Source organism: Gouania willdenowi, chromosome 8 (assembly GCF_900634775.1).
Source record: "Gouania willdenowi chromosome 8, fGouWil2.1, whole genome shotgun sequence".
Classification (NCBI taxonomy): domain Eukaryota; kingdom Metazoa; phylum Chordata; class Actinopteri; order Blenniiformes; family Gobiesocidae; genus Gouania; species Gouania willdenowi.
Window position 1 is genome coordinate 10,196,378 of NC_041051.1, and position 13,503 is coordinate 10,209,880.

General features: G+C 36.7%; 1 protein-coding gene across 1 annotated transcript; it reads left to right on the top strand.

Annotated features, from left to right (window-relative positions):
• Positions 1 to 3,280: 3,280 nt before the first annotated feature.
• On the top strand, positions 3,281 to 11,236 carry natd1 (protein NATD1). Its single transcript, XM_028455525.1, has 3 exons — positions 3,281 to 3,480; positions 6,711 to 6,829; positions 9,831 to 11,236. The coding sequence occupies exons 1-3, from the start codon at positions 3,381 to 3,383 to the stop codon at positions 9,945 to 9,947; spliced, it is 336 nt and encodes a 111-aa protein (XP_028311326.1). The 5' UTR covers positions 3,281 to 3,380; the 3' UTR covers positions 9,948 to 11,236.
• Positions 11,237 to 13,503: the final 2,267 nt, after the last annotated feature.

The window sequence follows — 13,503 nt, forward strand, 5'->3', positions numbered from 1 at the left end:
CTAGCCTCAGTGGATGTAACTGCTGCAGTAGAAATGTGTCTGTAGCTGGACATGGGGACAAAGAAATCAATTTAGGACATCTAAAAGAGTCCTGAGCTAAGATGTGTGCCTGTTTTTTACTGGACCCCCTTGATGTTCAGGATTTAATGGACACAATAATCAGATGCTGAGGAAAAGTGTTTACAGAGAAAATCTGTCATACTTTCTGAAATAACAGTAGATGGTGATTTTATAGCTACCATAAAACTAAACCACCATAAAACCTGCTCAGTATGATGTTTCTGTGTTTTTTCCTACAACAGGACACAATACTGGAGAAATGTCAGGAAGATAAGTTAAATGTGAGGATGCATTTGGTTGGTAATGTATTGGATCTGAGGTTTGTAATTTTGGTTTATTATAATTTTGGCCGAAACCAGTGAATAAAGCAACGTTTTGATTCTCATGTAAGTAAAGACTTTTTTAAGTACAGATACTTATCAAAGTCTAAGGATAATTGACTTTAACACTGCTGCCTCTTTAACACCCCCCAGTATATATTGATATATAGAGAAATGTTTTTTTGGGGCTTTTTTTTTTTTTTACTGAATATTAACAATAGAAGATCATGGCACAGAATATGGCCACAACTACAATATGATTGTTCTTGTTATTCTGATTTTTCTGAATATTGCCAAAAAAGTGTTTTCGCTCTTTATCAGTACTCACCTTTCCCACTTTCTTCTGTGTGGGTTTATTAGGTTTATTGTTTCCCATTGGGTCATTCCACCTGTTTTTTGGAAGATCAAAACAACTCAGTTACTCATCAATGAAATGGAAATAATGCTAGATATATTTATATTAACTTAGAGATATTAATGTATTTGATACTTCTTATAATTATCAACAACATAGATAAATTAAAATCAAGGCCTTTAGAGAAATTCTTTCATTTTGACTTTTAACTTGACAATTTAACAATTGATCACAAGTACTTAGCAGGTTCTAAACCAGTTCTAACCATGATTGTAAAACATACTTATCAATAACTGACTATGGTATTGACAATTAATTTTGCTCAACACGTTCTGTTCCCTCTGATATAGCTAATTCAGTATTATACATCAATATATAGCTAAATTCAATAAGATTTGTGACTTACCTTGGTGCCCTGGACATCATTTTCAGTCTGATTAGGATGGCACTTAAAAAAAATAAATAAGAAAAAACGTGATCTACATTTTTATCCCTCAGCAAAAAAGACGAGACAATTCACTAACAGCTTGATAGAAGTGTGTCCCAAAGAAAGACGCTCACATAATCCTGCACACCGTTGACAGAATCCATTAGTGTTAAGGATTAGGCCTTCAGTTTAAAAGGATTACTCCAAATTAATGTCCCTAAACTCTATTTCTATGCTGAAATATGCTACTGTTTTGTGTCAATTTTTTTTTTTTGGCAAGATCCTTCTTTTGACTTTGGAAAAAATTGAGAAAAAAAAACTGAAAACACATATTGGTGAAGGATTGGGCATAAACCTCCACTGAGGACACAGGAGAGAACAGCTGTCACTGTATCTGTGACCTAAAATCAACCATCAAAACTATTCTAGACCCACTCTTGATTTGGTGAAATGCATATTCAGTTCGTGATGAAACCCTTACATCTGCATTAGGCCTGGAATTCTTAAAAAATATGATAAATGAGGGGAAAAAAATAATGTATTTAACCATTAGGAAGGAATCATCAGTGACGACACAGTAATAAAGTTGGAAGAAGCCCAAGGAAATCAAATACATCATCATTGTAACTTTTAATAATAAAGACAGTGAAGGCTTACTAGCCCATTGAATGGATTTTATTTTGTTGAAATACTCAATAGATTGCAACTTTTTAATAAATGGTCACATGCTCAAACACAACTGTTATTTTCTCCTAAACCAGTTTCTTAAAAAATATTTTTAAATAGAAACTTCTTAAAAAATATTTTTAAATAGAAACTTCTAAAAAAATATATTTATTTTTTAAAAGGCAGTTTACCAGTATTTGTGTTTGTTGAAAAATAAAATAATCTTTATTTCCATTTACCTTGTCGTTTTGCCTATAGTGTCTGTCTTCTGCAATTGTGGGGAAAAAAGAACGTTGAGTAAAAAAACATTCCTATAAACAAGTAGCCGTTATTATTGATTAAATAAACTACTTTATCAAGAAATACATATCTTCAATAACAGTTAAATGCACTTTATCTTTGAAAACAAAACGAGAAAAAAAAAAAAAAAACACTTCAGTATGACCATTTATAATACCTGTCTTGTTATTAATAGTTTAGGAAAAACTATCTTTTAACATGTAACCCACGGCTTCTCTTTTTCTGGCATGGATTTTTTGCTGTAATTTCCAATTCATCTCAACGTGACAAAAATGCTTGTATCATCCCATTAAAAGTTATTATAAACAATAAGTTATTACAAGCTAATCCCAGTTAAAAGATGTCCTCTACAGTGGACAGAAACAAATAGGCGGGTGTCAATGGCTTAAAAAGAAGATCAAACTGCGTCACTTGTGCATTGAATTAGCATATAGAGGGTTTTTACGGCGTGTCATCCATCGCGTCATCAACCCGGAAGTTGCCATTTTGGAGATAAAGCAGCAGGTCTACAAACAGCACGCAGACAAGAAAATCCCAAATTTGAAGACGAAATGGTGAACTATTGCCGTGTTTTTGGCTGTACCAATCGGTCAAACAGTGAGACACATTTTGAATTTTATAGATTGCCAAAAATCATAACAAATCAGGGAGAACAATCTCACAGATTGTCCAGATCCTGGTTTAGCTTTGCTAGCCACAAGCGCCTCCTTCCTAGATTGTTCTCCCTGATTTGTTAAGATTTTTGGCAATGTTTGACCAATTGGTACAGCCAAAAACACGGCAATAGTTCACTATTTCGTCTAGAAATTCTGGATTTTCTTGTCTGTGTGCTGATGGTAGACCTGCTGCTTTATCTCCAAAATGGCGACTTCCGGGTTGATGACGTGCTGTGAAACCCCTCTACGGTTTCCATACCATGATCATATTTCATCCTTAATTAACATTTAAAAATATATAAACATTTATTGAATATAATAGTATATAATAACATTAAATGTTGTGTTATATTTGAGAGACAAAAAATGTTTATTTGCTAATTAATTTATTTCTTTATGTTTTGCTTGTGCGCCGCGTGCATTCGATACTTCCCGCCCGGAATCCTCGGGCTGTGATTGGCCAGCCATCACATGACCTCACAGCTGATTCTGTGGATTGTTGTGATGAGCCTCCATCGTCTCTTGTAGCCATTATTTGTGGTTAGCATAGCTGCAGCTCAGCACCGCCGTCCCGGCTAAAGCCTTAATGCTCAGCGATGGCCCAGGCGGCGCAGGCTAACGTGTTTGACGCCAGTAGCTCTGCAATTCGGGTCGAGCACGATAAAAAGCGTCGGCAGTTTGTAATAAGGCTAAACGGTGGGTATAAATGCTAGCACAAATGTTCATTTGATGACAGTGTCGGCATTGAGTTGTTCTTGTTCTCAGCTCTGAGTTGGATGTCGATGTAATGGATTTGCGTATGTACGTAAACGTCAACAGTTTTTATAAGCTGTATTTTTTGGTTCAGGAGATCAGCGGTGTACTAGTTCAGCTGGAGACCGTGTTAACTGATGACTGACTTCCGGGTGTGTCCAGCTCCTGTTGTTGGTGGAGCACACAGGATACAAAGTTAGTTTTAAACTATCAGAGAAATCGCTTTAAGAACCAATTCAAATGGTGTTTTGGGAGAAAGGTGTGCGTTATTTGCTCACTTTTTCCAGCTGTCCTTCCAACCCAGGTCTGAGTCGGAAGTTGGTCACCAGTTAGATTGGTCATCAGTTAAACCACAACAACAGGCTAGCATCGCTTTGTGGAAGCTACAGCCTACCTTCACTCTCAGCCTCAGCGGAAGCGTTTTAATATATTTGAATTTTTGTTGTTGTAGGTTGAATTTTTTTTCATTGGGGCTTTAAATGAGTGCTAATGAAGTTGTATATGGGTGCTTGAGTGTTGTTATAAGAGCATTTTAAACACTTGTACGGTAGATATAGCACCATCAGGTTGAGTTGCGTGTGAACACATTATTGTGTGATGTGTATCATCATTGTGTGGTTGGTCCAGGTAAAGGTTGTTTGCACAACTGTGTAAGGTCACGTGTTCATTCAGCAAAATGGTGGTAGTGTTGACAGCTGAATGGAAATCTTTGTCATGACTCTGAGCTTTTCCTGATCCAGAAATAACTTTATTTGGTTTATCTTGAGTCCTGACACATTTAGTTGTTTTCATAACTGTTATGAATTAATGATCTACTATTTGGAAAAACAGCCATGAGAAAACAACATAATTGGAGTTCTGTGCTGTTTTTTTCATGGGTGTGTGCATTTTTTTTAGCATTATCAGCATGCCCCAGCTAGAAGGGGGTCTGGTCGCTGTTGGGGGTGAAGATAAATTTACATTACTGTGACATTTTGTAATAATGTTACACCACAGGAATGTATATTATTCATTTAAGTGGTTAAAAGAGCAAAATGTGTTTTCTTTTTAGATATTGCTATTATTGCTGGTTGTTTTGAAACATCCTAAGAATATAGACAGTGATCATCATATACACAGAAGGAGCTGAAGCAAACTCACTTCAGATAAACTCACATGAATGAGTTAAGATAGGGGGGGAAATCACTTAAGGAACAGTTAGAAATTGTATTGACCGTATGGAAAATCAAAAATAAATTAGTTCCTGAGCACATTTATAAAAAATGTATACTAATCACAGATGAAAACACAAAACAGCAGGAGGAAAGGAAACTTTTGTGTCCCATTTGCTCGCACTTAACTCAAACAGGGTTGTCACTGGGATCAGGTTGTGGAACTCTTTGGATGACAATTTAAAAACATGTCATACTATTGTTTAGGGATGTAAAGATTAATTGTGAGGCATTTAAAAATCGATTCAAAGGTGTACTCTGAAATTTAATCGCAGTACTTAAAAAAAAAAAAAAAATTACAGCAAAGGGTCATCTATTTAGAATTTGAAATTCAGGACGCACCACCGTGTTTTAAATCAGAAGTGTGGAAGCATTTTGGCTTCCTTAAGAAAAAAATGAAAGAGGTGAGAAAGAACGAACATGTGAAATCCAAGGTAAGAGTGGCATAGAGAGGAAAGGGAGAAACAAGAGAGAGAGAATGAAAGCCATAGTTTGTTTATTTATATAATTTCTTTGATATGGGATTTGTTTTAAAGTCAAATTGTTAAGGCACAAAATAAATTTTCAGTTGCACTTTTAAAAAGAAAGGGAACTATTATGCAGTTTTGCATAGTTTACTGTAGAGCCAGAATTTAAATGAGAAGGCTTCTTCATTTGTACTGTTTATTTATTTCATTCAGGATTTATTTTTAATTAAATTTCATTGTTTTGCATAGTTTATCAAAAGATTGCTTTGACAATGAAAGCTAAAAGAAAAATAGTACAGTATTTTTATTTTTGAAGAAGAAAAAAATTAGAATTTTTCAGTTATCATTTGTCTACAGTCTCGTATAGGGAGTTCAATGAATCGTTTCATCCCTACTATTGTTTAAATGAAACGTATGCATAAAATGTTGTTGTTTGAAAACTGCAGACATCTGTAAATTAAACAAATGTTAAACTACAGACATCTGTAACAAACAAAATTGTTTTTGTAACAAACAAAATTAATTTAATAATGTTGTACCTGTTATCATGTAGAATTGATCGGCGAGCATTCACTTGGACATTCTTTTAACAAAAAGGGGCATGTATAATAAGACTCTGTCTTCAACATGCTCCTATTCTGACATGTAAAATGTACCGCCTGTCAATTATAATGCTGATATTGTGAACAGGATTACGTGGAAGAATACATTTGATTTGATTATTCATAAAGTAAATTATCTTATTCACTTACAGAAACATTTTTGCAGCATGATCCTGCCAGATCGGCTAAAATGTGCACATTTTCATATTCTATCGTGTTGCATTATAACAAACGCAGTATTGTTGTATATTAAATGCTTTGAAGACCTATTACAGTATTGTTAATGTTTATAAGTGTCGATGAAACTCATGGGTTGTTACGACCCCCTCTAGGATGTCATGTCAAGGCTTGAGGGGCCGCAACATAAACAAGACGCCACACAGAAAACAACGATTATCAAAAGTATTTATTGACAAAATTATTAAAGTACCAACAGAACAAACTAAAAGGGACTGGAGACCCGGGCCAAACTCAACAAAAGTAGGGAGGACACTGGGCCAACCCTATACAGGGCCGTCGTGTCAGCGTCCACCCTCTAAACTACAAAAACATACAAAAGACTAAAACTACCGGAACACAAAAACAGGACTACCAGAAATCTCCAGTCCAAACTAAAATAACAAACTTACAAAGATGTCCAGTGGGGAACTGAAGAACTCTCCCCACATGTCTGCTACTGGTCAGTTGTTGTGCCTCCCTCCTTCTGGTCCTCTCAGCCCTTTATAAGCTCCTTTTCCTGTTTATGTTGCGGCCCCTCAAGCCTTGACATGACATCCTAGAGGGGGTCATAACTTAAATTGGGGGCTTGTTCGGGATCAATCAAACTCAAATAGTGCTTTAAAAAACAGTGATATGTGTCATCACACCTAATCATTTCTTGTGTCTATTCTCAGGATCTCAGGATCGAGCGCTTCTCCTCTATGAGTACGTTGGTAAGAAGATGGTGGATCTGCAACACACTGAGGTTCCGGATGCTTACAGAGGGAGGGGAATCGCTAAACACCTTGCTAAGGTAATTTTGAATGCCTGGTAGCTTTAGCATATCCAAGTATGTCCAAACATCAGACACAAGTGTGAAATGCTGCAGCTTTGGAATAGGCTTGTGAGGGTGTCTGATCAGAAACTCACTAAAAAGAATTTGAATTGGGATGTTTTTCACTGTTATCTCTTTACTAAAACACTGAAAACTATATTTAAAGCAAAAAACGTGTCATTAATTTTTCAAAATAAGTTATCATGTCATCCAGGACATTAAGAGTTCAATGTTTACAATGTACAGACAGAAATGGTCTGTCGACATATGGTGTAAAACAACACAACAAACGTATTGTCTTATAAAATATAGTTACTAGGTAGAGTCTTATCTGACGTGTAATCTAACTAGATCATTATGTGCACAGTTGCACTCAGGAACTTTACCCCTCGCCATAGAGACTGGTAGGTTTAATGAGGAAGATGGTGTGTTTCCTGTGTAACTTTGGTGAAATTGAAAATCAGATTAATTTCTCATGTTACTGTCCGACTTATGATGATTTAAGAGATTTCCTTTTTCGGAAAATGTCCCTGATTAATGCTGACTTTTTCTGGTTTGATGATTACAAAAAATGTGAGTTCTGTTTTAGAAAAGGAACCTTTGCTATTGCAGATTTTTTCTGCAAAGCTTAAGAGATAAGGCCGAGTGTACTGTTTACTATTGAGCTGTGAATAGTTCATGTTTCTGTTATGATTTTGCTTTGTCTTTTATATGAGGAACACTGCAATTGTATATCTGGTGTCTTGTAAACCCATGAGGGCTTAGCACCTTTTGTGCATGACTCATAAATATTAAAAAAGAGTATATATATATATTTACTCTTTTTATTCATAGTTCCTGTGAGGGTAATACAAGTGTTTTTTAGGTGGTTGGGGGGTCTTTCATCTCCCCCTGCTGTCTCTGGCCAGTAAACGGCACTTGCAACTTTCCCTGCCTCCGACCCGGTGGCAGTCTCGCAGCTCTGTTCTCTTTCTCGCTATAAGGGGTACTGCTTTACGGCAGCCCAATACACACTAAAGCTAGGCTATCACCAGCCCCATGGCTGGTCACGGTTGTCTTCAAATTCACTTTTCTCAAACTTATATCATGACGGAGCCAGCAAAAAAAAGGCAGAGAAGACCTTTGCATGAAGAACGGAGCAACTCCATGCAGTGACAGCTCAGCAGCAATCAAACACACTGTCGTCACGGCAACAGGCACGCACACACACACTCGCAATCCTGCGCTCCATCAGGCAGAACACACACAAATATCCATCCATCCATCTTCAGAGCCGCTTTGTCAGCACACAAACAAACACAAAACACACATTTCCACACTCCCTTCCGTATCACTCCCACATCATTCATTTATTTTACTTGCCTCTCTTCCTCATACTGTTCACATGGTCACATGGGACTATATGTGTGAAAGCACCCGTGTCACTGTTGTATTACGATTTTTCAGTGATCGTCTGCTACCGTCTTTGGAGAGCAAAGGTGCGCATGTAGCTGTGGGGTGGGGCAGGCTCCGGGGGGTGCGGAGTGTTTACGACAGTGACATAATCAAAAGTGACCTTTCGGGGGAACGCTAAGCACAAGTTACTTAGTTCTGCTTTAATACTGTAGCTGATTAAATATTTATGCGGCCTATTAAAATAATATGTAATCTTCATGTTATTATAGTAGTTTAAAATGCAGATATTAGGGATGTAACGATTCACTCAACTCCCGATACGATTCGATTCACTACATTGAGTTCACGATACGATTCTCTCACGATTTATTTTACAAAATGGGACTGTAGAAAAATGATGACTGAAAAATATTCCTTTATTTTTTTGGGGGGAAAAACTATACTGTTTTCCTTTTATTTTTCATTGTCAAAAGAATCCCTTGATAAACTATTCAAAACAATGCAATTTAACTAAAAGTAAATCTTGAATGAAATTAATAAAGGAATAATACAATTGAAGAAGAAGCCTATTAATTTAAATTGTGGTTCTATAGTAAACAATGTGAAACTGCATAATTGTTCTTTTTAAAAGTGCAACTGAAAATGTATTTTGTGCCTTAACAATTTGACTTTAAAAAAAAATAAAAAATACAGTCATTTCACTGTATTTAGGTCAGATATTTGTTTGGACCAGCAAAGGGCGCTGGTAACCCAGTGGTCGGTTGGCATGCACATATCTTGCAGTGAAGAAGAGATGCTATGCTAGCAGACAGAGCTAATAGAAAAATGTGACTTTTACAGATATTCACGTAATATTACAGATATTTTTTAGTGCTAAGGGGGTAAAGAATAATTTATGAACATGTTTAAAAGTAGAAGGCGGCCAGAAAGAAAGTATTAGCAGATTCCGCCCGCAGCCAACACTTCTGGATAAAAAAAAGTACTGTGATTCGATTTTCACAGTATCGATGTGAATCGTGATACCTATGAATCGATTTTTAACTGCCTCACAATTAATCGTTGCGTCTCTAGCAAATATTGAATCAATTTTGATTGAGTGGATTATGGAAATTACTTTAGTCGTTTGTATTAACTGTATATTTAATGCCAAGCTGCTCCAGGCCACAAAAGCAGGTTTTCTTCACTCAGTGTTTCATATAACATTTTCACTTTAAAAATAGTTGTTTGCTTGAAGTTTCATACATAAAGCTGACATTACGCTGTCATTATTTTGACATGACACCTGTCATTAGCATGAATTAGGTGTCATGAAGGCTTCATTAAGTGTCGTTTGTTTCTCTAACCATAATCTTAACCCTAACCCCACTAGATCCCTTCACCTAACCCCAAAAATGCCAACATGGCTCCAAATGTGTCATAATTTAGCGAACGACACTTAATGACACATAATGACACCTAATTCATATCATAATAATGACAGCGTAATGTCTGCCTTATGTATAAAACTTCAAGTTCAGTGTTACCACAGTTTTTCTCTATTACTAAGATTACCATTTTCTTGTGATTTTTTTTTTTTTTTTTTCAGGCAGCCATGGACTTTGTGGTAGAAGAAGACCTGAAAGCTCACCTGACCTGCTGGTACATTCAGAAATACGTCAAAGAGAATCCTCATCCTCAGTACTTTGAACATATTTACCAATGACCACTTTTGGACATGGACGAGGCAGAGATTGAGGCAGAGACTCCCTGAGGAGGAGTAGCGCTGTGTGGCAGCATGCTTTGAAATCACTAAATGATGCACAACAAGGACCTGCAGGACACAAATAAAGCCGACAGTGAATACAGAGAGAAGTGATGTGACATCAGTGATGGGAGCATTGGATCAGCCTGTGACACTCCCAACATGCTATGGGTGTGTCACCGTTTTTTAAACATGCAAAGCAACCAAAGGTGAGGCTCGTTGCTTCTGATCAAAAGCTTTTGGGATGTGTCGTCGATGTTGGGAATCGACTCAATCACAAGTTTCTGTTATGTCTTGGACTTGTCGTCGGTGAGCAATGCAACAAGGGTGACGCCGTGTTGTTTCCCCTTCATTTCTTTTGTCCTTTGTGGGTTTCTTTATATACACCTAGTTAAATGTTTCTGAATTTCTTTTATGAAAGGTTAGGTTTTAAAATATTTAAAAACTGAAACAGTGTCCCTGGAAAGGTCAAGTTCTCTTTAGGTTCATTTCTATTTTTGATAAAGCAACCAGAACCCTACAGAAGACATTTATCTTTTGTATTGATCGATTTTCCTGTGCTTTTATGAACCAAAATAGGTAGCCTCATCACACAGTATATATGTGTATTATACTTCTAAAAAAAATATGTTTTTTGATTTGTCAACATTTGTGTGTTGAATTGAACTTTCCTATTAGAATTACTAACCATTCTTTGTGTCAAAACTCCAGAATTAATCTGACTTAACAATTCACAAAGGGCTCTATTCTCCCATGCACCTGAGTCAGAAAACCCGCACAACGACACTGTTTCTGTCTGTGCACTATTCTCCCCCTGTACTGAAGTCATTCACTGCACGCCTCCATCCCAGTTCAAATCTGGTCTTGCGCGTATTCTCCCGTCTGCTTAAATCTGATATCCGAAGTTTCTGAGAAATCTATGTTAATGTATAATTTTTTTGAAAAGCAAAAAATACCTAACTAGTCTTTTACTATGGTCTACTTCCTGTGGTCATTCATACACGTCAATGTATATAAGTCCCGCCTTATACAAATAGAAAACCGCGCCGCGATCGCCCAGCCAATACGCTTCGACTTCCTGTAGACTGTCAAACAAAGTGAATGCGTGTGCGTAAACTGCACAGCCTTGCGTCACAACAGCAAACAGGTATCACTCTGAGCATCATGGAGGAGCGCTCCAAAACGCCAAAGCTTCTACTAAAAAACTAAAGAAAAGTTTGGGTACAAAGCTTGTGGATAAACGTCTTTGTGACCGCAACAGAAATTATCTCTGAGCTGCTTTTCAAAGGGGGAGGGACTTGGAGTTTTTAAAAGGATTCCGAACGGACCCTGATTTAGTGACATTTCTCATGGACTGGTAATAAACATGTTTTAATCAAACTACCATAAGTGTTTTATTAGTGAAAAGCAATACTACACGTTAAACATTGTTGTTTTGTTCCGCGATGCGTGTGCACAAAAGTAGAGGCGTGGTTTCTGGTAGATTCACAGAGGCAGGGGGAGGAAGTGGAGCTATTTAGTGAGACGTTCGCTTTTACATTTTTTCTCTTTCCTCTTGATATCAGCTTTAAGTTATTTTCCTCTTACTCGCTTCTTAACCTGGAATAAGTGCAGCGTTCTGATAAGATGAAACATTAGTTACATTTTAAGCCACACGGACTCATAATATTGCAGAAGAGACTCTCAGAAATAACCTATCCAAACTGACACACTGTCACTGGGGTGGGAGGAGTCACACAAGCACGCCAAATGATTGACCATCAGCATTTCTAATGTGTTCACATTTACCAGTTCAAAACAGGACAAAATGTGGTGCATTTAATTATATTTAATCCGTGCCGCCCACTCCTTGTCCTGGAGTGCGTTGCGGATCCGATCAGCTGTGTGTGTGTGCTGCGGTGCGCGCGTCTGCTGCTGCAGCTCGTTACAATGAAACTCTGACAGACTTCAGATTGATTAAACTATTTTAACACTGTGTACAACCTAAAGCCATAGTTTCATCCACTACAGAAAATAACAAGTGAAACATTGATGACAGATGATGACTAATGCGCGCTGATTATTTCTGAATGTAAGAAGTTATTAAAATCAGGTTTTCCTCACAAACAAACGTTAATCTGGGGGGAGAAGAGATTTTAACTGTGGCTCAGACAGAAAAATGTGTCTGAATTTCACCCTGCAGTAATCTGATCTATAATCTGATCAAATCAACCTGTTACATTGTTTATCAACGAAGGCGTTTCAAATTGAAAGTGCGGTTTACCTTTTTGACGAATTTCAATGACATTGACAAGCGTTAGGAAAACTCCATGTTCCGGGATTTCTACGCAGCCCAAAAAAATAATGACATCATGGCCAAGTCCTCCTACTTTGCTTCAGACCACCTTCATTCACAGACTACGCACTTTTGGTTGATTTACGTGCGGTGGGTGTGTCAGAAACCTGGACCGGAGAATACGTGCTGAGAGAGAGACGTGTAAAAAAGCTCTTAAGTCTAGACTGGAGAATAGGGCCCAAAGTGACCCAACAATTGACAATAATAAAAAGTCAATGAAGTGAAGCAAAGAGCCTGTTTAGTACACATAATCCACCTAATGATTTAGTCTTGATGATTCATCTTTAATTAATAGGAAACAAAAGGTCATTTTGGTTAGGGTTTATGTTTTACTGTTTAACTTAGAATAAAGAGTTTTGTTTCTCTATGTCTACAAGTTTATTGTATATGTCCTTGTTTTACCTACAATATGATTATGTTCAGTCGTGAGAAAATGCTGTTCACACCAATTAATGTTAATGTCCTTCAATAACAAACATGAACCTATTACTTGGATAATTTTCACTTAGATCAGAGACATGTTGGGAATAAAGTTTTTTTTTTTAACAGAATAAAGCAAAGACAAAGCTGTGACAAAACCACACTCTGGTCAATGTTTCTGAGAAACATCAACCAGGAAGTATGTGACCCTGAAAGGCCAATGTGTGGACGTTAAACCTGAATAAAGCTAATATATATATATATATATATATATATATATATATCGTTTGATGATATTGAATACACAGTCATCTGACCTTCACCATGTTGGCTTGTAAATGTATTATCCTTTATTCCTATTTAGATCATAATCTCTCCTGCACAGGATGAATGATTTAAAATCTAAATTTCACACGTTCATCCACAATAAAAAAAAAAATAAATTACATTACTTATATCGCAACAAATGAAGAAAATGAGTAGAAAATATCCTATATAGTATATTAATAAATTTCAACTCCTCTGTATTTCTGCTTAATATTCCATTTTATGAAGCAATCATTGGCATCACATTAAACCCATTAACTGCATAGATTCTGGGAACAACAATGAATTACCGACACAATTTCCAGGTGAAATTCCTCCAATCACATTCAGATCAATGATTAATGACCAAATATCATCCACAGAAATGTTAGGTATCCTTCCCATGTCTGTTATTTTAAAACGCCATACAGTCATCTTTAATGCTGAGTCACCACT

Excerpts from the sequence above, each read along its gene's own strand:
- natd1 (XM_028455525.1), top strand. The coding sequence starts at position 3,381 with ATGGCCCAGGCGGCGCAGGCTAACGTGTTTGACGCCAGTAGCTCTGCA. Across the intron at positions 3,481-6,710 it reads GTTTGTAATAAGGCTAAACG|GATCTCAGGATCGAGCGCTT; the intron begins GTGGGTATAAAT and ends GTCTATTCTCAG. Across the intron at positions 6,830-9,830 it reads TCGCTAAACACCTTGCTAAG|GCAGCCATGGACTTTGTGGT; the intron begins GTAATTTTGAAT and ends TTTTTTTTTCAG.